The following is a 25,840-nucleotide window of genomic DNA, read 5'->3' on the forward strand; positions in this document are numbered from 1 at the left end:
GAATCCCTAGAAAATAATTAGGCCACGAATAATTTCAGTATAGTCTAAGATTCTTGAGGTAATATAACTTGCATCACGCTTTTTCTGTTTATTGTCTTTCCAGACCTATGTGAATACTACCCTGTATGAGAAGTTTACTTATGCAGGCATTGATTGCTCCGCTGAAGAAGCTGCTTAAGACAGAAGGAAACTTCATTCATCAATGATGTACTGAAGAAACCCAAAACCCAGTCTGCTGGAGCCCAAAATGTGATGTGCTGTGTAGAACTGTGTATAGCTATAACTGTATATAATACAGTAATACTGTTTTACTACATATATGTATGTGTATATCATACAGTAACCTCTGTCTCCACAGGCTGTAGAAATGTATATACTGTTCAGAGTAGGAATAGACTGAAATCTGCTGTTTCATATGCAGCGTTTTCTTGTTTCCCAGTCATGTAGATATAGTGTATACATACAATTATTGTAATGCATTAGATATTGCCATCTTAGATATTTTCTATACTTTCTGAGAGCTACTGATAGCAAAGTCAGTATCTTCTAGCAGTATTTCAAAGACATTTCATTGCGATTCAAAGAAAAATGCTAAGCTCAATGTGACAATGGGAGTCACAAGCAGATGTCAATCCAGTATGCTCACCAAGGACAATTAATTATTAAGTAAGACTAGTATTTGAATGTAAAAGTGAGCTAGTAGAAATAATCTGTTCAAAAATTATATTGACACTAGTAAGACACAAGGTGTGCTATTGCTCTTTCATTGTCCAGTTTAACAGCCAGTGTTTGCCTATATGCAAAATATGCATATATTTTGAAGTGTTTAATGCTATCGGAGGCAGCCATACAGCAATTATCACGAAGCATAGGACTGACAAACATACTACATATTGTAAAACACGTTTTTACAATTAGCCTGGATATACATGAGGCTTATTCAATTTGTATTTCATTTAATAATTTCACTGCATAATTATAAATTACTACCTACTATATACAAGCAGGGCCTACATACTTTTGCTTATTTTATCCCTTATGCAGTCTATATTGTGTTATGGCCTCTTAAAAATACTGTACTGAAATGCTTCAAAGAAATGATATTTGGCCTACCAGAAAGATCTCCTAGCTATTAGGTTAGACAGATAGAGGCAGGGTTGGCCTAAGCTTCTGGTATCAAGTCAACCACGTGGGATCCTGCGGACTTACCCTATTCAGACTTCATGTATCAACTAACCTCATGCTTCGCACATAGGTTCCCCTAACCTCCCTTGTGACTCACCAGCTCATAACTGAGCACCAGACCACAGAGATTTGCTAGCTGGGTGGATCATGCTACCCTCCCAGACTTAGAGGAAGATGTTAGAGAGAGAGAAAAACAAAAAAAAGGTTTTCCCTTCTGGTATTTTGTGGGTGTGTATTTGGCCAGTTACAAGGCAGGGATATCACAGTAGAGTACAGAGTAACATTACTGGCATACACCATGCTGACTCAAATAGGAAAAGCACCAAGACCCTTCTTAAAATGGAGCAAGTCAACAAACAAGGATGCTGAGGTTACTTGTGTGGCCTTGAGACAGGCAATCGGAGTTTACAAAGAGCACACAGATTCACTGGACCAAAGAATAATTGCTGGGTACCCCAGGTTCAATAATTAGATTTTACTGTCTGTTATCCAGTGCTGGAAAAGCCCAATCTAGGGCAGTAGCTGGCATAGAAAAGTTTTTAACCATCAGCAGGCTGTATGTTCTGCCTTCCACAGCACATCACTTCAGATCCCATGTCCCCTCCTTCCCAAGTGTCTTCCATTTCTTGGCTGTCAAGAGCACAATGCTACCAAGTGCCAACAGTTTTCCGTTATTCCAAATACCCCACGTCCTAACATTCTTTACACACCTCCACCTATTTACAATCGCCGACCTCTATGCACAAGCTTAGACTATCATCAGTTATTCCCTATGTTGTTTTCTGATATCATAGCATCAGTTTTCTCATCTTCTCTCACATACCATTATCAAGCTCGTACTTAGTACAAATTTTTGGATGGGAAAGAAAAGAAGCCCTTCAGACAAGTGGAGCTGTGGACATGCTTTGAGGTGTATGTGACACAGAATGGCAGATAACTGCTTACAGTCAAGCATTATCTATAGTTTAAAAAGATATTACCAGGAAGCTGGTCAGGGAAAGTGGAGCCTTTAAGAACAAAAAGGCAGAAGCAAAGCCTCCACACAACTTCTTCCCCAAACCTTCTCCCTCACCATCCTCAACTTCCATTCAGTGCAGCAGCTCTGGTTGTTCAACAGTCTGAGTGCAGACAAAAACCAAAAATCCTTAATATGTCCAAGCAAAACTCACGAGCTGCAGAAGAATATAGTGTACTTGGCAGGAAAGCTAAGAACTTATCTGAGAACAGACATCACTAGCTACTGTAATGCAAGGTTCACTAGATACTATCGTGAGGGGAGAGGTAACAAGAACTCTAAATAGGCACCTTTATCCTCATTAGACTGGCTGAAAAGTACGGTATAACTACCCCTGGAAATGTCTGAATACAGCTAATCCACTCAACAGCTGCAGTTCTCCCACTCCTCAGTAACCCAAAAGGAAGCACACATCTGGTCTTAAACAATGGGAGTATTTAATTCTTACTCCTCTGTGGACAGACTATGCCTGACACAACTTTAAAGTCAAACACAGCCTCTTTCTACTATCCAAAATATAACGATCAGGCATTTGCTGAAACTAAAAGACAGAGCATTTACTGCTACATACATCTCATCAAAGTGTATAAATACCTGATAGAAGGAAGTAAGCCATATGGAAGTCGCCTCTCAGTTGCTACACCACGATTCTGTGAACTCTGCATGGTGGGGGAAGGGAATTGCAGAAAATAAGCCGAGGCCCAGCCAAAGAGCATGAGCAATTAAATTACAAGGGCATAGTTCAGCTGTGATCAAACACAAGTTTTCCCTCTTGCTGCTAATTCCCTCCCTGTGCTGGTACAGGACATTCCCTGCTCCCAACACACTGTTCTGCTTTTCCCCAAGTCACACGCTGATCAGCCATTCCCATGAGCAAGGGAGCACTAATCAGCAAGCCATACTGTTGCAGGCTGTAAGTCAAAATCCTCAAATCAAGCACCCCTTGTGTAATGTTTCCTTATAATACTTCAGAGCTCTTTCATCACGTATTCACTTAATAGCATAATACACGACACAGGTGGTGGTACTCCCACAACAGGAGCTGGTAGTTTCAGCAAGTCCCTCTGAAAACTGTGGAGGCCCTATTGGACCACACCAGTCTCTCACATCTCCAAAACACGAACTGAGCTTCCAGCTCCTGAAGATGCTGGTCAGGTTGTGCAGCAGCCAAGCCTATATCATCAATACATGTGGGAAAGACAAAAGTGTACTTAACGGCAGGCAGCAGCAGAGAGATGACAGAGATGTGACTCAGAGTTAAGTCACTATTCCAATCATTAACTGCACCTATATTCACACCACCTTTCAGTTTTGGTAAATCTCATTACTTCCAGCATCAGAAGACTGTTTTATTTTGCTATTTTTACAAAAATGTTAGTATCTAAAAATATTTTACTTATTGTGCACAGTATTATATCCATTTGGTTTTAATAATTCAATAGTCAACTACAAGAAGAAGTTATGATGAAAAGTCAGATGATGGAGGGTCCTTAGGGCCTCAGAATTACCAGCTTGGTTGCTGCTAACAGGTGGTTGAATGACTAACATGAGTTTCTCTGCTACGTAGAACAGGTTCTACAGAGTAAACTGTTTCTTCATGTTTACTCAATAGTATACTCAAATAATAAAGACAATCTTCACAAAAAAGGTTTACTTTCAAAGCTGGGAGGATCCATGACTAAGTCTATCCACTTCATACAGAACATGCCAAAACCCCTTCTCTAAGCTGCAGTAGGGCTTGTATACGGGACTGTTCTGTTAATAAAGAAAAAAAGAGGTGAAGGAAAATCAGAAGCTTTTTTTTTTTGACATTATGAGCAGCAGACACAGGACAATAAACACGCAATGCTATTTCTACCCACAGCTATCGCCTGTCAGTATCTCACAGAACAGAACACATGCCCCAAGTACTTTAATGCATAGGAAGCTGTTATAGTGATTTTTAACCTTCAATACAGAGTTATGTAGTGTACTTGTTCTTCAGGAAAAGTCTGTGAGCACTTTTTTACACTACTGGTCTTCTCTCCTAGGGTCCTCAGTCAAGACCATTCTCCCCCATCACTCTCCGCTTTCTTCGATGAATCAGCACAAAGCATAACTTCAGCTCAGAGCTCGGGTTGTACAAAAAGTGTGGTCCCTTCTTACATTCTCATTTCTTTGTTTCCTCCACACAAAAATAAGTGGCAACAGACTTCAAATTCCTCCTCCCTGAAGGCAGCAGATGCTCAATTCTATGTTAAGCAGGAGATAGGGAATTATATCTTGGAGTGTAGTCCAGTTTTAGTTGAAGCAGTGAACACATTTACTTCTTGAAATACTCTGCTTTTTGGGAACCCTTATAAGTCAGAAAAGCTTATTGCTTTTACAGTTGAAAAATCTTCCTACAGGCTCAACTTATTTAAAAGAGACCAGCTTATTGTGCTCCAGAAGAGGTCACATTTCTACCATTATGTCTTTTTGTGTCAATTAGTACATTAAACACAACTAAGTCTGTTTTCTTGCTCTCTGAAAGTGCACGTAGAGGTAGAGAGAAGCAGGAAGGGAAAGGGAAAAAGACAACAATAATCTTAAACTTTAATCACACAACAGAAGCTTAAATTTTATTCCACAGAGGCTGAACAAGATGAAATCAATTTATATACAGAACTTTAAACAATCAGTACTTTCACTTACTGCAAATTACAATTTTCAGCTACACAGAGCACTAAGGATGATTACAGAAATAATACTCTTAACAGAACAAAAAACAAGTGGGTTTGCTGTTTAACACAGGAATTTACTCTGCACATCTTACTTGTATTTTGTACATTTGTGTTTTCTCCTTCCTGTACATCTTCAGCTTCAGAAGTGGATATAGTCAAGTCTTCCCACTAGATTTTCCCATTGTCATCATTTTTGCATCAGAAAAGTAATTGGTACTGAAGCATTAGAGAACAGCGAGCCAAAGTGATTTTCCCCTCCCATCTTGTTCCTTCAAAGCCATAACAATCACCATTTTCTTCTTTTATTGTCCTCCTTGACCTTCCAAAGGATTAGTTCCATACAAGCAGTTGCATCTTCCCTGGAATTATGACCACCAACTAGAGGAGAACAAAAAAACATTTGAAGTGTTAGATTATGTATTTCTTTATAAAAGAACAGAGGCTTTATTTATTAAGCTGAACAACTATCAAGAATATTAAGACAATATTTGGCATTCAGACAGTTTTTGGTGCACCTTCTTGCTACCAGGATTCAAGATAATAGCCACATGCTTCTAGCAGTCCAGTACTGTCTGGCAATATTCAGTTTCCCACTGCATACCCCAGCTTCAACATCCAGCGGAGCCTGGATTAGTAACCTAGAGTATCCAACATAACTGTCTTTGGAAAACCAGCCTTTCCAAGTCCTGTACTTTCAAATTAGAAGTTGAGAGAGTAACAGATAACAAGTTGATTTCACAAGCAGGCGGTAAATTTCTGCCTTAGTTAATTAAGGACAATCTACTTGTCCCGATCTACTGAAATGCTCCACAAAATCTGAACAGAATGGAATTAAAGGATGTAAAATAGATACAGTCATACATTTTTATGACATGTTTAGTCAAAGCTTAAAAAGCCAACAACTTACAAGTTTATATGTTTTATGCAATTCCCATAACAACAAAAAGTAGAGTAGAAAGGGTTTAATGCATTCTGGCTGGAAAACAATGGTAGTCATCCAAACAAGAAATGCATACAATCCTCTCATTAGTTGGCATTTGATGTAGGCATCAGAACATCGTTCCAAACAGAGTCAACACAACAAAATGCTGGCTGCTATGATAATGGTAGTTAACTACTGACAGGTCTGAGTGCTCCTTACTGAAAGTCAAAGATGCATGTTCGGGCTCTCCTAGAAACTTTAGCATAGGTAGCGAATAGACCTACTATATTCAGCCATCATCTTCATAAACAGAAATCTGACAGTGTCAAATTGTCACATTGACTAATTTGAATACATGTCCCTCAGAAATCCTGTATGAACTGATCAAGGGAGATCAATTCCTGTATGGTTTAAGCTGTTAAACGAAGATACCATTTTGAGTGCAGAAGTTTTAATAAAGGTGCAGAAGATCTCAGACAAACAGGTTTGGGACAGGGTCTGGTTATCCAGAAACCAAAGAAGTTGTGGAAGAAAAATCTGACAGCATGTAGTTCAACAATTTCATCTCAAGGTGGCAAAATCCCCTCCTCATTCTATGTTTCTGAGCTGGTGGCTCAAAAAGAAACAGGATTGCTTCTTTGCACTACTGCCTTACTGCACAGATTCCACATCTGCTTTGGGCAGGGGAGAACACCACAATAAAGTAAGTTGATATGAGGGAGACAATTTTCTTAGATTTCATTGAGATGTTCTGTTCCCAAAAGGAGCAGAGGACTTAAAAGCTATCACAACAAAAGATAGTACAAGCTTCTAGCCTTCTCTTGTAAAATTTAAATGTCAGTGCTTTCAGATAATTTTTCATATGTAGCGGCCTAGGCTCAGAAGCAAAGATCTTCAGACACTTACAGACATGTAGCTGCAACTCAGATATCTACTGGCTTAAAACAGTGCAGTATCTCCTTGAGTGTGGAAGTGGTTTTACTCCTCTCTCATTAAACATGTATTTTACACAGTCATAGTAATCCTCTGCAACAGTATTAATGTGTTACATGAATGCTTTCACCAGCATATTTTGTAAGAACTACCCCTGCAATATCTATTTCGATCAGACATATAAAGAGCTGTGGAAGCTAGCGGAGGAGAATCATAGCTTTTATCTGTGGCAGGGAAGTTTACACCACTTAGTAACCTCTACTATTCAAAGAATCACACAGCAGCTGGTAATAACATTGAAGGTTCTAGTCTTCTCCCCTCCTAAATGTACCTTAAGAAATAAAGCAGAACAGTTGCCAATAATCAAACAGAAACTATTTTGTAATTTGGGTAAGAAAAACAGAGGTGATCCTGTGAGCTTCCCCTCTGCCCTCGCTGTTCTTCTCTGTTTTGTCAGAGACAGGTCCAATCCTCATTTGCTTTCCAATCTGCAAAGAAGTGCTCTGCCTTGCCATTCCACCCTTCGGCTGTTGCTATTTTTAACTGCTCGGGAAAGTACAACCTGTATCAGACATGTTCATCAAGTAGTCTGAAAAGGCTCAATTATTGAAACCATAGTCTTCTAGCTCTGTTATGGATTCTTAAATTTTTCAGTCAAATCAAGTATATGATGTACTGTAAGTCAAGCTACCTCAGCAGTTGCAGCTCTTGTACCTTGGACACCAAAAATCCTGGAGTTAAGACCCCTTAAAATGCACTGCTAATCAAACTCCAGTTTGAGACAGTCAAAAAAAAAAAAGCAGATAGTCAATTACATTCAGCACAAGTTAAATCACCACAGACTTACTACTTTCTGACAGCAAAGAGTGTTTCGTTCTACTAATCTGTAGGTTTACAAAGAGCAAATCCAGACTTGAAGTTTATTACTCCTCTCTTGCACTAGCACAAAACTAACACAAACTAGCGCAAAGCAGCAGCACGAATCAATATAAACATAGCAAGTGGAAGTCATGCATCGGGATTTGTTTCATTTTTTTCTAGAAATGGCAGCTATATAGCTGTATAGGTTAAGCTTGGATTTTAGCTCAGTGGTGATCAACAAAGAATGGTTAAACACAAACTTAAGCAGGAGAGTCTGCTAAAAGCAGTTTTGGCTATTTGAGACAGCCATCTTAAAGTCTGTACAAATAACTTGTGACATCCCCCTCACCCCACCACCACAGTGCTGTGCGTCAGACTGTCAGAGCAAAGGAAATCAGAGTATACTACAAGCTTTGAGATGCAGCATCCAGCTACTCCACTGAGTATCAAAGGCCATCAAGTTCTGTCAGTGCAACCATTTATTTATTCCCTGGGCAATGAATGTATGTTAGCAGAATAGAATATTATTTGTTGTCTAGAAGGCTTCACTGATAAAAGCAAATATGAAGATGCCAGTTTATTAGATACTGAATTTGTTCTAAAATCAGATTAAAAACAATTATTTGGAATGGCATGGTCAATGCAAAAATAAGTCTGTCAAATGCAATGTTTCGTAATTATTATATGCACACTGTAGAACAGATTTATTGATTTGTTTTTGACAGACGGCCAAGAAAGTTACTATAATTTTACTACTGAAAACCCCAGCTGAAAAGCTCCTGTATCATCTCGGATAAGTAAGCGAATCTTGAAATAGATGTTAGCCTCATCACACTACCTTTAGAATTTTAAGAATGCTTCTTATACAGTGGAAAGAAACTGGAACACATTTTGTATGGTGAACACTTTAACAAGCCATCTGTACTATTGGGGATGAGTGAGTGATTGTGTGGTGCTCAGTTGCCGTTGAGGATAAGCCACAACACCACCCATCTTACCCTTCAGGTATACGCTCTGCCTTTACTATACTATTGAAGTAAAACTAAGCAAGACAAAGCTTTAAGTGTCAGCAAGTGTATTACTACCTCTTCAGTTTTCTGAATTATTCCCGTCTCCCGTTTCACGATACAGTACATGGATTACTTAAAAACCTGCGCTCTTACCATCATCTTGATGAATTCTCCTGAGGTAGTCAGCCATCAGACTTCTAAGTGCTCTTTTGTGAGGGAAACCTTGCCAATGAGGAAACACTACTGATGTGTCCACTACTGTGTCATGAATTAGCTGGAAAAGAGCAGAGGCCACAGTAATGATTACGCATGCAGTTATAATCTTGCACCTCCTTTTACTTATTAAAAAGAAACCCCCTCTAGCATCTAAACAATTTCCTTTCTCAATAATATGCCCAAATTAATGCTTGAGCCCCAAAATATTATGTTGTCTGCCTTGTGTTCCTCTATTCATCATAGAATGGCAAACTGTGGGAAAATTATGCTTCGCAGTGATTTCTGTACACTGCATTGACATTTATTCACCAGTTGTACATACACAGTGAATATGATTAATTCTGGTTTTAGATAGCCAGTACCATACTGCAAAGTCTCATTTGCTTTAGCCTTTAGATATCACTAGCAGGGAAGCCTATCAAGGCTAAATTCTCATTCCTTCATTAGTAATAATCACAAAATGGCTGAGGTTGGAAGGGACCTCTGGAAGCCATCTTGTCCAAACCCTCTGCTCAAGCAGTGCCACCTAGAGCCAGTTGCCCAGAAACATGTCTCGGTGGCTTTTGAGCACCTGCAAGGCAGAAGGCTCCACTGCCTCTCCAGACAACCTGTGCTTGTGCCTGGTCACCCTCAAAGTGAAAAAGTGTTTCCTCATGTTCAGAGAGAACCTCCTGTGTTTCTGTCTTGTGCCCACTGCCTCTTGTCCTGGCACCAGGCACCACTGGAAAAAGCCTGCTCAGTCCTGTTCTTACCCTCTCTCCAGTTACTTATATAGCTTGACAGATCTCCCTGAGCCTTCCTAAGCAGACAGTTATTTTTCTTATAGAATATTGCTGCTTTTGATATTTAATAGCATAATTCATGCATTTCTGGTACCTGAGGCAATTGCCTGATAGGCAGCATAGCTGTTTAAAGAGATTTTAAGAGCAACACCTTACTATTACTTGAATTGTCACTGTCTTTTATGCATTTGCTAGCATGAGTTCAGCAAGATCAGAAAACATACAATTCTAGGTTTCTGTGAACCCAAAAATAAAGACAATATAATTCAGTGGTGATATATGGTTGCATAGCTAGAAGCACAAACAACAAAGTAGGAAGCCCAGATATCAGAATCTTTACCATACTGTGTTTGTATATACAGCTCTTCTTTCTCTGAATGTAGCTGAATACAGCTATCATTTAACAATCAAGTACGTCATTCTTTTTTTCCACACATGTTCATCTGCTGAAATGCAACTTTCTTTTCCTTTTTGAAATTAATTAGAACATAGTAAAGACAAGTAGTCATCTCTTAAAATTGGCTTCAAACAGCGTATTTTACCTTGAGAACAAATAAGTGCTTTTCTAAGCTGTGTCCAATTAAAATTGTACTTGCACTGAACAAATTTAGCAGTATTGCCTGTACATCTCGAAGAGATGTTGTGGTATTCTTCAGATCATCTTCTGTAGCTCCAGACAGTCTAAAGACAGATTTAGAAGAGCTTCATTAACAAACATACTAAGAAATATCTAGAAGAACTAGGTTTTTAGTGGTCATTCCCCCAGCATCTCAAGTTAACACCAGCCAGCTTTGAAATCACATAATGCTGAAGTCAACTTAAGGCATTTTTTTCACTCTCTTCACCTAGGTAGTGTAAGATAAACTAAGCTAAATTACATTAACTTAGCTCTACCACTACAAGTGACTAAGTGTTTAAGCATGGACCTAAGACAGCGCTCTGAGCAAACACATATTGCTGTTGAAGAAGTAGGAACACTATGTTAGCTGCCCTCCAACTTTTTTTACAGTGAGGCTCAAAACCTGTGTTTCTTCTCAGAGCAGTTGATTACAAGTAATTTGCACTAAACACAGCCCAATCTTGAGAAACCGTACAGTCTGATGGCCTCAATGGATTACGACTATACTGCTTTTCTGTGAGACAACATTTATAGATGAAATTTGCATTTTCTTCTATCCCCTTAGGGAATTTAGCAAGTTCTGGGAGGTTTAACTTGATTGGGGTTTTTTTTTAAGGAAGTGGAGAAAAAGTATTCAAATGTGGAAAAAAATTAATTGAACTAGGCAAAGAAAAAAATCCTTCTCAACTGAGCTTTAAGAACAAAAGCCTCATTCCTGATTGAAGGTGTTTGACTTACGTTACTAGAAACAGACATTTAAGAGAGGTATGTTCCTTCTTATATAGTTATCTGCCAATTTATTAAGTCTAATCCTGAAGTATTGTAGACTAATTAGCATACCTTATATCGTAGTCTACAACTTTACCATCTGGTTTAACAAATGTATCATAGACAACCTGCAGCTTAGCATCAACCACTGTCACTCTAGTCAGTTCCAAGCCATGGGTTGTGTAACACTGAAGAAAAAAGCAAATTCAACAAGCATTTACACAGCAGTGATGTTTCCTCACATTACATAAGTTGTACAAAAAGCAGAACTAGCCACCAGCTCAACAGATCAAAACAATTTTGCTCACTGCATATTCGACACTAAAGGTCTAGTAACACAGACTTCCCTAGTCAGAGTTCTGCAGACCTCTTGGAGACAGGAGTTCCCTAGTCAGAGTTCTGCAGACCTCTTGGAGACAGGAGTTCCATACTACTACAGCTAGGAAATTGCTTCGTATACAGTAACATAGTTTTCTATTAACTGAACCAAACTTTTTAGGTGGCTCATACCGTTTCGCAGTCCAGAGCATATACACCACAGTTTCCATCAAAAGGCGGTGATTTAGTTAATGTCTTCGTGAAGCCTTCCAATTTCTCCCTTCTTCCATCATGAACATGAAGCTGCAAATTTCCATTAGTATTTAAGTGCAAGTTTGCTAGATATATCTTACCCAAACTGACAGACAATTTGTTTCTCTAAGGGAGTCAGGAGTATATATATACACTTCTTGTGAATATTTGCCACATAATTTACTAAACACTAGTAAGTATGCCTAAAAGGCCTACACCAAACTGCTCACAGAAAGCTGTGACTCAGCTTTAAGTCAAAAGGACACAGAAAGCAAAAAGGAGATACTGCATTATATAAGCCTTCTGAGAACATTACTCCTACCTTTGCAATCTGACATCCAGCAGATCCAACTATTCTCTCACAACAACTATAGCGTTTTTCCATGCCACCAGGAACTGCCAAAAAGAAAAGCTGAAACTTGAGCAGGTCTTGCCACAACTATCAATGGCAAAACCAAATCAGTAGCCTTGCTCTTCCGCTCAAATTTCTCTTCCATTTCCTTCTGAGACTGTGCTATGGAAAGAAGCAAGACCCACCTACAGGTCTCATCTATGCTAAGATGACAAACTGTACATCGCTTCCTCCTACGACAATGTTTTATTAAAAAAAAAAAAAAAAAAAACAATGAATGGGAAAGTTTTAGCCTGCTCTAGAAGGTTGTCCCTGTGGGAAATATTTAATGTAGCTTCTGAGTACTTAAGTTGTCTCTCAGAACAGATGACAAGGTTCACTTAGAAGTTAGTGCAAGGCCACACAATGAACATTTTCCAACCTTCTTCCATATGGTTTTCTTAACATCAGCTTTCCTAAAGTTATGGCACATTCAGAGAAAACATGCTTTGCTAACTTGCCACACTGTCAAAAGTACGGCAGAATGTATCTCAGCTGAACCTTGTGCAAAACAGTTTCATGCCCTGATCTTGTTCAGTTTTGACATGAGATATTATAACTTTCAACCACTTCACACAGACTGAATGCCAAGGATATCTACCTTTTTGTTCCAGTACTCTACCAGAATGATAGTTGCATTCTTCTTTACGTCTATGTTCTCCTGAAGAAGTAACAGCATATACTCCGCCACACCTACAGCACATTCTTTTGAAAGCTAAAAAAAGGGTAACAGAGAGTATTTCCTAGCTGGCTTGCCATAAAGTTAAAAAAATGCTGAATTGAAGCATAAAACAAAGTCACATGAACAGTAATTGCAAGAGCAGCGTACCAATACATAAGCAGCCTCTGAAGATTAGACATATATAAAAAAAAGTTCCTCTATAGCATGATAAGAAAGTCAAGTTTACCTGCAACTTCAATTACTATGTTGAAACAGAAGTTAAAGAAGACCTACAAAGCTTCATGGTTTAGTTACGAAAGCTTGTGAATTCACTTGTAGTCCACGCACTACATACAGAACACTACCATACCGTACAATGTTATATCCATGTATTTTACTGTACTGTGAACTACTGACTGAAAGTCAGTTTTGTTGCAGTCTAGTAGGCACTTACCATCATACCCAGCACTTTTTACAACCCCAGTAAGTATAGCGCTACCATTTTTTCCAGGATTTGGTCGAGGGAAGTTATTTTCATTCAGCTGTTCCTCAGTCAGCAGATAATCTTTTAAAAGTTCATATAGAACACCACCTGTAAATGCTAAAAAAACACCCCACAACTAAAAATCTACAATTAAACAAGCCCAAAGCTTAAGCAATATTAGAACAAATATAAGTAGCACTTGTTATATCCTAGTACTTCCAATATAAAAAAAACTGAAATTACAAGATGCGCACTATAGTTTATATGCAAAAACTATATGCTTGTACCTCAGAGGAATTAGAAGTGATTAGAGGTGAAGCATTATTCAAAACAAAGACACTAAGCAACAGGGATGTTAATTCACTAGCTATCCCAGAAAGGCTTGGCATGCAATATTAAAGAATACGCTCCTTCCAAGCAAAGTCTCAACATTTTTCCCCTAAGAATAAGCCTTTAGATACAAATAGGGAATTGTGTTTGAAACCCTTGCAGTGGTTAACAGATGATAAAGCTTGACCAAAAACAGAGCAACACATTCATGCTAAATAAGCCCATTTACAGGCGAAAGTGGAGAACTGACATCGCCCTTCCCCTTTCTTTACCTTGCTCTTGCTCTGAATCTACGGATCCAGCACCACTAGAAGATCTGCTGTCATAAAGTCGTCCTGAATGGAGGAAAACATATTTTTAGCATTTCTCCTCAATTCTGGGTTTCCTGTTAATAGCCTTGGCAAATATTTGTAAATCAAAACACCAATTTATTTCAGCTATATATTTCTACAAAAGGATTTAAACATGCATAAGTATCTTTACTAAACTAAATCTTTTAAAGACATGTCTCTGCTGTTCTAATTTCTACATTTACAACCAATTGTAAAAAAATCTTAATTAAAAGCAAAACTACCATGATCTCTTAGCTTTTTGAGAGTCTTCACAGCAAAATTCAGGTACATTTTTTTACTGCCACAACGATCATAAATAGATTGCTCTTCTGTCATGGCCTATATTAAAAAAAAAGAAAGAAAAAAGAGACAAGTGTTAGTGGAGTACTGTACGTTCTACAAAAAGCACTGCCATTTAGAATCTGAGATTTTGAACCTAGAGGTAGATACACATGCAAGTAGAGTCCTAAACCTGAATTGCAACAGGAGACATGAAGTCAGACAAGACACCTAGAATGACAAAACCAGTATTTATGAAGGAAAGATCTGTGGGGGAAATCCATGCTCCAACTCAGAATTTAAATCTAATCCTTTGTGGGAACTTGAACACGCTTAGGGCAACCATTCCTATGGATACAGACAGCTTTTTCTGATCCTGCTGCAAGGGAGGCATTATTACTTTTTTAGGTCAAGAACTACTTCCTTAATTTTCCTTCTGTAAAGTTGTAAAAAACAGAAGTGAAAGGAAGGTCTAGCATCTTTTAACTATGAAGAACCACACATGAAATATAGAATTACATTAATTAGTCTTCTGGGGGAAGAAAAATACTTCTTCCCTGGTTTTATTTCACTGTTTACACTACCTGCACTGCCAACAAAAGCTCATTTCAGGCACTAACAGTGCCTTCTAATAATCACCACAGCAAGTGCAATTCACAAGTTACAACCTCTAAGCAGAGGAAAAAAGAAAGTGGAGAACTGATGAAGCTGAGAAATAACACAGGAGGAAGTTAGAGAGAATGTAAAAGAAACATTACTTAGTGAGAATGAGAAGTCAGGCATACCAAGGTATGCTGCATAATACAGAGAACACACTGTAAACAGCAAAGTAGTAACGTCTGATGTTTTACAAGCTTTCATTCAACACACATACAGAGTCTTACCAGTACACCTCCATAAAGTATATTGATTTTCAGCATGGAAGAAATTTAAATCACCTAAAGGCTAAGCTCAGGATATTTGTGCCTGCCAGACCGTATCTGTTTGCTATAAGCTTGAGTAGCACTTGGTATGCTATTAACAGTAAATACAAGATCAAAGGCTCAAAATGATTGAGAGATTTATGGCTGTTCTTCAAACACGTTTTCCTCCTGTCCTGAACAGATCTCAAAGTCATTATTACATTCCAGGAAGCCTCCAGTATTCACAAGAAGATTTTTATTTTGCATTTGCAAAAGAAAAACTTTTCTTTTTTAATACTAAAATAACATGTCCTTTTGGAAGCTAATTAGCAGTACTAAAGACAAATGTTTTTACCTGGAGAAAACTGAAACTGATTGATAATGCTGGCAAGTATCAGATCAAGTATATTTTAACTTCTGCTTACTGAAAAGTCTGAAATATTTGCCTTCAAAAAAAAAAAATCAAGGAAAAAACCCCACCAATAGATTGTGCAAGGTAAGACCTACTGACTTAAATCAGAAGTGGAATTGTAAAGATCTACAGAACATAACAAACCTTGTCAATAGCTTCATTCATTGTGCTACAAATTTTGAGGCATTCTGCAAAAAAAACCCCGACATATCGGTTTCGTGTCTCAAGTGGGACTTTGGATCCTGATTCTGGAATCGAAGGCCTTATCTGAATAGAAACCTAAAGAAAAAAGAAATAAAAAACAGCTCAGACATTCTTTTTCCCATCCTCAGAGGAGGAGAAAAAACAAACAACTAAACAAAAAAATCCCCCAAAACATTGCTGAATAGCTATTCAGAAAACTGAAGTTGCACATCACAGGGAGCCAGAAACAGCCATCAGAAATAGCAGCTACAGAGGTTTTCCCTGCTTGAACTAAACAAAATAATCTTCTGCTCAAGGTTATGCAAGGTATTAAAACTTTTTAAAATTCTTTTTTCTGAGAAAGTTGAATCCTTCAGCAAGCACTAGCAGTGAATTTAAGACATGCTCTCCATCAGACCTTTATTTCAGGCAGTACTTCACCCAGAATGTAAACTAAAGACCCAATTACTAGACTGAAAAAAAAAAAGCTTATTTTTAGGAACCTATAGCCTTTGTTAGACAATGCAATGTAGTGGTTTTGCTTATAACAATATGCTTATTTTAACACAGGGCACAGAAGCTAAAATCATCACATTCAAAAATCTGGCAGTAAGTTCAGTTAAGCACAGTACAGTCAGACCCAAAAAAGGTCCAAACAGCTACAAAGATTGTGTGTATCAAACAAGGAGTAATATACCACTGCCCAGCCACTCTCCATGATACTTAAAGGTCATGGCAGTCAGGTAAAGTTCCTGGCGACTGGAAGAAGGGAAACGTTGTGCCCATTTTTGAAAAGGGTAGGAAGGACGACCCTGGGAACTACTGACCTCTCAGCCTCACCTCTGTGCCTGGGAAGATCATGGAACTTATCCTCCCAGAAGCTATGCCAAGGCACACAGAGGACAGGGAGGTGATTTGAGACAGCCATTATGGCTTCACCAAGGGCAAGTCCTGCCTGACCAACCTAGTGGGCCTTCTATGATGGCATGACTACACCAGGAGACAGGTGAAGAGCTATGGATGTGACCTATCTGGACTTCTGTAAAGCCTTTGACACAGTCCCTCACAACATCCTTCTCTCTAAACTGGAGAAATATGGATATGATGGGTGGACTCTTCGGTGGCTAAGGAATTGGTTGGATGGTCGCAGCCAGAGGGTAGTGGTCAATGGCTCAACATCCAAATGAACACCAATGACATGTGGTGTCCCCCAGGGGTTCCTACTGGGACCGGTACTGTTTAACATTTTCATCAGTGACTTAGAGAGCGAGATCACGTGCACCTTCAGCAAGTTTGCAGACGACACCAAGCCGAGTGGTGCAGCTGACACGCCACAAGGATAGGATGCCATCCAGAGGGACCTAGACAAGCTGCAGAAATGCACCCATGTGAACCTCACGAGGTTCAACAAGGCTAAGTACAAGGTCCTCCATCTGGGTCAGGGCAACCCCCGCTATCACTACAGGCTGGGGGATGAAGGGACTGAGAGCAGCCCTGCCGAGAAGGACTTGGGGGTAATGGTGGATGAAAAGCTTGACGTGAGCTGACAATGTGCACTCGGCAGCCCAGAAGGCCACCTGCATCCTGGACTGCATCCTGGATGAGAAGGATGGCCAGCAGGTCCAGAGAGGGGATTCTGCCCCCCTAGTCCACACTATGGTGAGACCCCACCGTGAGTCCTGCATCCAGCTCTGGAGCTCTCATCACAGGAAGGACACGGAGCTGTTGGAACAGGTCCAGAGGAGGACACAAAGATGATCCGAGGGCTGGAGAATATCTCCTATGAGGAAAGGCTGAGAGAGTTGGGGCTGTTCTTCCTGGAGAAGAGAAGGCTGCGGGGAGTCCTTATAGCAGCCTTCCAGTACCTGAAGGGGCCCTATAGGAAAGATGGGGAAAATATTTTCAGCAGGGCTTGTTGCTATAGGACAAGGAGTAATGGCTTTAAACTCAGGGAGGGTAGATTTAGACTGGATACAAGGAAGAAATTTGTTACCATCAGGTTGGTGAAACACTGGAATAGATTATCCAGAGAGGCAGTGGAGGCCCCGTCTCTGGAAACATTCAAGGCCAGGTTGGACGGGGCTCTGAGCAACCTGATCTGGTTGAAGATGTCCCTGCTCACTACAGGGCATTTGGACTAGATGACCTCTAAAGGTCACTTCCAACCCAAAGCATTCTATGATTCTAATATGTCTGTACCACATTTATTTGCTAATGAAGATTCTTTAAGAGCAGCATTTAAATGTCTGTGCTGCTACCAAGGAGAAGGTATTTTTTGCACAAAGGGAACAAAAGCAATGTGTGTCATTCTCACAACCCAGGCTCATCATTATTGGGGCATGCAGTATTCTATTTAGGAAACAAGAAGCCACATACTGGAGATATGAAGCACGAAGTAAACCGTACTTAATATCCCAGAAATGTGTCAATAACCAAACTGACAGAAGCCATAACATTTGACATTTTTAAATAGAAAGCAAAAATCTGATTTTGTAATTTATCTGACCCCAGGAATCTTCAGTGACCTCTGCTTTAAAAAAAAACAACAAACAAACAAAAGCAAGGTTAGAGTAATCTTTCTGAGAAGAGAACCTTATGATACTCTGCCACTCAAAATTACAAGCAAAGTTAGCACTAAAAAACCAAAATATGCCTGCATGAACTTTCTGGCAAGTTCCTTGAAAGAGCTCTAGTTTATAAAAATACCTCTCTTGAAGTCAAATAAAGCCTTTCCTCAGATATCATCTGCCACTATACATGGCAGGAAGTTTTAAGCAAAAATAACCAACACCCAAGCATGACTTGACTGAAAACAAACCAGTACTTAATTCTGCCGTAACAACCACTTTGATTAACAATTTATCTATTAAATTGCTAACATTTGTGTAGTGCTGGCTAGTACAACCAAGGAAAATGAAAATTCAATTTGCATATCAACTTGATTAAAGCACAGAGGAAAGAGTATTTTTTTTTGAAAGCTATACTAGTATACCACATTACTGGGTCTACATTACAAAATACTGTTTGAAATTAACTGCAGTTTTTCTACTTCTATTCCCATTCACATATCTGAGTTCTGCAGCAGTAACTCCACAATACCTTGGGTGGCACAAGATTAGTCCTTTTGAATGAATCAACAGAAACTCCACAGGGCACTGCTGTTAAAACATTTCCTTCCTTTACTATAAGCAGTTGACCACAGCTGGTTTCAGTGCGCTGAACTTCAAGCAAACTTACAGAGGCTGAAACACAGAAAAGACACAGGCTGAATCTAAACTCTAATTGTAAGCTTTATTATTTAATCATGTTAATCTGGAACACAGGTATTTCACACCTCCTTTGTCAAAGCAGGATAAAAGCAAACTAATGCACAGAAGCAAACTCAGAACGTCAGGAAACACATTCATTCAGGAAAGACTTCACTTCTGTAGACAGATTTTATGCAAAGTGTTCTCCGCTAGTTTTGAGATCATTTATCAGTTTGAAGACAGAATAAAACAGCTACACAAGTCAAATTAAAAGCTATTTTCAAGTTGTAATGACTATGATTTTTAAACACCTACTTGCCTGCCTTCCTGTCCCTTTGCCCTCCCATGCAAAAAAAGTATGATAGCAAGAAGAAAAAAAAAAATCAGGAAACCCACCATTCTAACTTTATCTTCCAATGCTATCAGTGAGTGCCCTGAAGTATTGCTTTGCCTCTTTAAAGTCAGGAAAGCTACAGATCTCAGACATAAAAATTTGTCATGAGATTCTGGAGCCAAGGTATCAGCATTTGGCTTGCAGTCATCCTGCTTAACCTGCATCAGCACCTATTTTTACACAGCAAGACACATTTGAACACCATGAAATACACTAATCTATTTTACTGTTTTTCAGAAAGAATGCATACAGGGGCAGAATGACTCAATTTTATGTGAAGATGTTCTATAGCATGTGTAATAAAGACACATGAATGAAACTACGAAGCAGTACTTTATTAATTTAATTGCTAGGTAGGTTACTGTGTAAGCATGTATTTCAAGTGACAGTAGAAGACTGGAGGGGAAACATTGTTTAACTAATATCAAATACTGAAAATAAATTGTACTCCAGGATTTTTCACTTATGAAGGAGAATTTAAGGGCAGAAGAATATATGATTTTCGAATAAAATTTAACAAATTGTTTCAGAAGGTTTGAATGCTTCAGATTAGAAACCTAACAGTTGACAACTGTAGCGAAAGGAAACTCGCTCGATTTCTTTTTTTACATCTTTCAACCCGCGTATCAAAAGACTTTCAACAAAACTAATGTCTGCAGGATTTTGATCAAAACTGTACACGTTCAAAAAACTTATCACAAAGTACTCGTCCCCTTTCCATTACAGCTACCGAGGCTTCATATATAACCTTGTAGCTTGATAGGGCATTTATCTGCACAAGCTAAGTGTTCACCATCCAACTCACAGCTAACACTCACCACAGCAAAAGGAACACTTGCAAGCCATGCCTAACTGAAGCAAAACCAAGCTAAGTTTGTCAAACATACAGACCAAGCTGCCATACCCATTGGTCCAATGCTTTGAAATTGAGTAGCTGACAATCCAGACACAGTTTTCTTCTGTTCAAAAGCTGTAGCAATAAAAGCTTCTCCCCTTTTAACTCCAGCTGCAAACTCCATTGCCTTGCAGTATGCCTGCTGAGTTTCTGCATCACGACCCTGCTGCCAAAGAGGAGATGCTTTGAAAGGCACCATTTCGTTTTTGGTATGTACCCGATATGCACACACACACATACCCAGAGTTAACATTCAAGCAGTTCCAAATCACAGTAAAATGGGGTTAAAGTTGACACACTGCTTCTAAAAGCAGAATTTTGCTATCAGATTCAGAGCTTAGCATGCTGTCCCCGGAAGGAAAACGCCAAGCTGAAAGTGCTCAGGGGTGGTGGAGGGCACTTGAAGAATTATGCCTGCTATTAACATTGCCACCCAAAGCACTGTAACAGCAGAGAAAGCAACAGCCACTTCGGGTTTCTAAGTGCTGCATCTGTAATCTCACGGCACAAGGCCTCCATTCCAAACTGACTTTTCAATACTCACTAGCCTCAGCTGCCCTGGACAGCAGCTTACTTCACCTGTGTCGGGAACCAACCCCCGGTACTACAATATTTGCCACAACTTTTAACAGAACAGTTGACGACACATTTGTTTGAACTCATTTCAAAATATTTTTACAATCAGATTACAAGACTCAGCCCACCTGAAGTTCAACATCAGTCTACAGATATTAAGTAAAGCTAAGTTGACCTTCAGTTTATTACAGGATTATAACTCACTGCAAGTTTTGTGGTGTGTGCAATTCTTCGCTTTGGTCCAGAAACATGTACTTTGGTTTCTGATAAATTGAGATCTACGTTTCCTCCGTAGGCCTATTAAAAAACAAGAACAGACTATTTAGACCAATTGCTATGAAGCTCTAGCATTCAGTAGTATCCTCATGACCCACTCACTCCAATGTTTCACGATATTCAGTCAAAAAACTCACCAGGAAAATTACAATTCTATCAGTATTAGACACTGACTTTACATTCAGAACAGTTACGCCACAGTGCTTTGAAGCCTGAGGCAGTGGCACTCAAAGTACCTGCATTTGTTTATGAGAACGGGAGACTACTGAATACACAACTGCCTCTAAAACTCTGCCTATTACAGTGAAAATAAAAATGGCTACCCTAAGGCATGGAGCTATTCAGACCAATTTTCTACTTCCGGAAGCATAGAGATCACGCATTGTCAAACTAGAGCAGAGAGTCACATGTATTCCTTATTACTTTGTCAACTAGCATTGAAGGCTCAAATATTTAACCTTTACTAGGACACATTCTCAAAAGAGTATTTGAACTTGACTGTGTGTCACATCCCATCCTCATATGCTCAGAAAAAAACCCCAAGCACTGAAAGCAAAACAAAATACCTGCTGATCACCGTCCTCCTTTTGTGATTCTCTTTCAAACTCCTCAAAAATTCTCCGACACTCCTCTAAAGGATCATCTGATTCGGAGAGCTCTGTGTCCTCCCCACTTGGTTCCACTTCCTCAGCAGATGAACTCAGCAGAGTTATTTCATTTTCTTTCTTGTTTAGGTAATCAGCTCGATATGGGTATGTATCTTCTGGGCTATCATTACCCCCATTTTCTTCTATGCTCTGGCTTTCCTCCCAATTTATTATACCCTTATAACGTCTTTCAACTGCAGTCTCATCTTTCGACGAGTGACCAGCACGCAAGGCAGACTGTGTCACTCTTCCACCCCTCACAGTGTCTTCAGCATGCTTCCGAACAACTGATTTGACCAATAGATTGTTTTCTGCTTTCCCTTGCTTCAGAATGCCCTTCCGCATGTCTGCCTTGACAGAAGCAGCTGAAGATACATGTTTCTCCTCAGTATAAGCAAGGGCGTGTCTTCCCTTCAAAACCTTCAATGCACCAGTGCTTACATCAGGCAAATAAATCTCATTTGCTTTTGGGGAAAAATTGCCCAGTTTTTCAGATTTATTTAAATCTTTGCCATTTTTCCACAAAGTAATAAGTTTCTCTGATTTTTCTTCTGTACACCCAGGGATGTCTGCTACAGCACTATCATGTAATTTTTCGGCACATATTACAGCAGCCAGTTCTTTGTGCCTGTTCCTACAGTTCCTACTTATTCTTGGCTTTTTACTAACAGCTTCTGGTGGCACATCAATCACAAGATCACATTCATCGTCAGATTCTTCAAGTTTTATTTCAAGTTTCACTGGGGAAGAATCTCTTGACCTCGTTGTGTCTATACCTCTACTCCTAAACGGAGACAGATTTGAACTCCCATCCTGATTTTCACATGGAAATACTTCTGCTGGCTTACACTGCTGCTTAGCATTTTCATCCTCATTTCTTACAGAGGAAACAGAGAGACCTGCAAAATAATTTTGAAAAAATTATATTCAAGAACAGTTGCTGGACAGCTATAAACAACAACATATTTTTCTAATTAAAAACCAACAGTCATTGTATACCAGGAAACCAAAACCACATGACACGTGTGTGCTAAAAAATGCACTGCAATGTTTTTCTGAGGAGAAATTATCTTACTTTTAAGATCATTTTCAAGGGTTAAAGTGTTTAGAATCATTGAATTGGGAAGACGGTAGTGTGAGAGTTCCTTCTGTTCCTCGATTTCATTCTTTACTGAATGTACTGCTATTTTAAACTTTTCACCTTTTTGTAAATCAGCTGCCTCTCTTTGAGGAAAGACAGTTATGCCCTTAAATTATGTCATCCTAAACTGCAATCTACATATTTCAGCTGAGGAAAAAGAAATAATCTATTTTATTAATTATGCACAAGACTAAAAGTCTCATTGTCCCAAAGGCCCAGTACCATTTCAAGCCAGGCATATTTATAATTGTGCACAAACTTTTAGCAACCTTGAAAGTTAAATTTTCCGACTGCAGATTTAAGCGACTAACTATTATCTTTTTAGCTTTTATAGGCTGTAGACTGCTTGCCAAAACTCAGCCTGACACTTTCTCAAAGCACTGTATCCATCCTCACATGGATATTTTGGCAAATCACAAAACGTAATGGTTATTACCCTCCCAAAATTTTATTAATTGTGTACAGACCCTGTCATCCAAAAGATCTGTTAGCGTCAACCATGTATTTTAGCAACAACGCTATTTACATTGTCATTTAAAGACCCACATCACCGTTTGATTTCAGCAGTGATTGTATCAGTAATTACAAAACTTTTCAGGGAATTACTAGAAAGCCACATTTTGTTAGTGAATGGGACCTTTCCCAGGTTAGTCAAAACCAAGAAACTTTGGAATTAAAACAACAGTAATACACTAAAACAGGGTGGTACCACAAAGCATCATGATGCTGTTGTGGGTTAACCCTGCCTGGCAGCTGAGCCCCATGCAGCTGCTCTCTCACTTGTTCAGTGGGATGGCGCAGGGAATCTGAAGGGGAAAAGCAACCAAAGTCATAGGTTGAGATAAAGACAGTCTAGCAGGTAAAGCAAAGCTGTGCACACAAGCAAAGGAAAAGAAGGAATTCATGCACTGCTTCCCACCAGCAGCCAGATATTTAGCCACTTCCAGGAAAGCAGGGCTACATCACACCTAACCGTTACTTCAAATGTCTCCCCCCTTTCTCCTTCTTTCCTCAGGCTTTATTGCCAAGCACTACATCGTATAGGTTGGAGTATCCCTCTGGTCAGCTGGGGTCAGCTGTCCCAGCTGTGTCCCTTCCCAGCTTCTTGTCACCCCTACTCGCTGGCAGGGCAGCGTGAGAAACAGAGCAGGCCTTGAGGTTGTGCAAACACTCTTCAGCAATAACCAAAACATGGGTGTGATATCAACACTGATTTTGCCAGAAACCCAAAACTTTGCACTGTACAGAGCTACAAAGAAAACCTACTCCATCCCAGCCAAAACCAGTACACCCTTCGGTATGAGCTGGTAGCTGTTCTTATCAGAAATACAAATCAACCTCACAGAGGTAATGGTTCCCCACCTTTTCTACATGTGAGACACCATTTAGACTACGTAGTAATCCATGTTACAGGATTATCTGACTAACCAGAGCCCGAGTGAACCTTCAGAGTTCATGCTTCAAGTTTTCAAGAAACTGCAGAAGCCATTTAATAGTGGTCATTTGTCACTTGAAAGGAAACACCTATGGAATCAGACTGGAACAAGTCACAGCACACTGCACAGCTAGCTACCTGCAAAATCAGCAAGTGCAAGTCAGGAAGAGAATGACCTCATGCTGGTTTCTTCCCCTCCCCCCCCCCCCCCCCGCCCGACTGCCATAGATCTTAGCAACCATCAAATTATCCCTGTGCTTTTTGCACACTGAAGTTCTTTATGCTCCAGTGCAGAAACCTTTGAGAAAGAAACAAAACATTACCACTTACAGGTACCTGTGAAAACCCAGGTACTCATTGAAGAAATGAAAGCTCCTGCTGCATAGAAAGAGACTACGCGCAGAGGAAGAACCTGCACTGTGACTGAAGTTTTGGAACTCCTGAGCTGTGAAGGCAGAAAATCAGTAGCATCTGCTTAAACAATGCAGACATGACAGAGCAAGAGACACTCTGATGGTTCCCTGGATTACATACTTTTCAAGCAACTCCTAAAGCCGTCAATACAACCCACAGCAAATGACACCCAAGAGACTAACCCAAGCTCAAGGTAATCAGAGAGCAGCTACTTGTTTTTAATTACAAGACTTTCAGGTCCAGTTCGGAAGCAGGTTGCTTTCTTCATTAACATAGGCTATCAGTCTTGTTACGTTTTGTGTTTTCCATTTTAAAGCCATTCTAGTACTCTGTCCCTCGCCTCTTGCATCCATTTGGCTTTATTGCCAACAGCTTGAACACACTACTAGTTCTGCTAAAGAGATCTAGCTTACAGTTGCCTGAAAACACTCGGTCATAAGAGGAACATGACGACACCAAAACAGGTAGTTACAAATGTTATCACTCATTATGCTTAAGAAGAAAGTGGAGCACCACAGGAGAGGCATACGAATGTTTTGGTAGAAAATGCCAGTTACTCACTGATGTGCAAGCAGGCCCTTTGCAGACTGCTAACCCCGCAAGCAAACCAAGTGCCCTACAAAGATTAAAAGCAATTCCCATCACAGCTCCCACCCTTCATAACCAGGGCCCAAGGCCACGCACCACGAAGGCAGGCTGACACCCGCTGCCACGAATGCGGGAAGCCACCCGCTGATGTTACACCGCCGCGCAGCGGTGCCAGCAGCCCTCCCAACTCCAGCTTCCAGAAGCCCAAGCCCAGGCACAACTACCAGCTTGTATTATAGCCCTAGTATCGCCGCTGCTGCTGGCCAAGGTGGGGGCATTTAATTCATGAGTATTTTTTTATTTCTATAACGCCAGGCCACCTCACTCTTCAGCCCCGGAGCAGGGCACCATCGCTCCTTCTCTCCCTGCGGCAGGGACCAAGCCACGGCCGCACCTCAGCGCCTTGGAGCGCCGGCCGCCGCCACCCCCACCCACAGCGCTGCCGCCCGGGAAGCCGCCCCCCGTCTCCCTCAAACCGGCCGAGCCCTGCTCCCTCAGCGCAGGGGCGGCTGCCGACCCCGGCCGCCGGCCCACAGCCCATCAACAGGAGCGGCGGGACAGGTCAGCCTCACCCTGCGAGCCGTCGGCGGCAGACCGGCACCGCCGGCCCCCCGCCGCCCCGCCGTCGCAGAGGCCGGGAGAGGCCCCGAAGCACCGCGCGCGCTGCAT

At 40.3% G+C, this 25,840-nt stretch overlaps 2 protein-coding genes across 4 annotated transcripts in view; one reads left to right on the forward strand and one right to left on the reverse strand.

Annotated features, from left to right (window-relative positions):
• The window catches only part of TEK (TEK receptor tyrosine kinase), a 44,379-nt gene extending 39,585 nt beyond the window's left edge, over nucleotides 1-4,794 (forward strand). For all 3 annotated transcript variants that reach the window (XM_075447122.1, XM_075447123.1, XM_075447124.1), the window contains one exon: nucleotides 104-4,794. In XM_075447122.1, coding sequence (XP_075303237.1) covers nucleotides 104-178 — 75 coding nt within the window. In that variant the 3' untranslated portion in view covers nucleotides 179-4,794. The remainder of the gene's footprint in view (nucleotides 1-103) is intronic.
• Nucleotides 4,793-25,840, reverse strand: LOC104326743 (uncharacterized). Its single transcript, XM_075446843.1, has 16 exons — nucleotides 25,744-25,840; nucleotides 21,513-22,492; nucleotides 20,875-20,967; nucleotides 20,104-20,257; nucleotides 18,657-18,799; nucleotides 15,519-15,653; nucleotides 14,024-14,120; nucleotides 13,722-13,784; nucleotides 13,090-13,236; nucleotides 12,576-12,689; nucleotides 11,906-11,979; nucleotides 11,524-11,634; nucleotides 11,086-11,201; nucleotides 10,169-10,307; nucleotides 8,782-8,902; nucleotides 4,793-5,280 (listed from the first exon to the last, which is right to left on the reverse strand). The coding sequence occupies exons 1-16, from the start codon at nucleotides 25,838-25,840 to the stop codon at nucleotides 5,189-5,191; spliced, it is 2,676 nt and encodes an 891-aa protein (XP_075302958.1). The 3' UTR covers nucleotides 4,793-5,188.

The sequence above is a fragment of the Opisthocomus hoazin genome, chromosome Z (assembly GCF_030867145.1).
Source record: "Opisthocomus hoazin isolate bOpiHoa1 chromosome Z, bOpiHoa1.hap1, whole genome shotgun sequence".
Lineage (NCBI taxonomy): Eukaryota > Metazoa > Chordata > Aves > Opisthocomiformes > Opisthocomidae > Opisthocomus > Opisthocomus hoazin.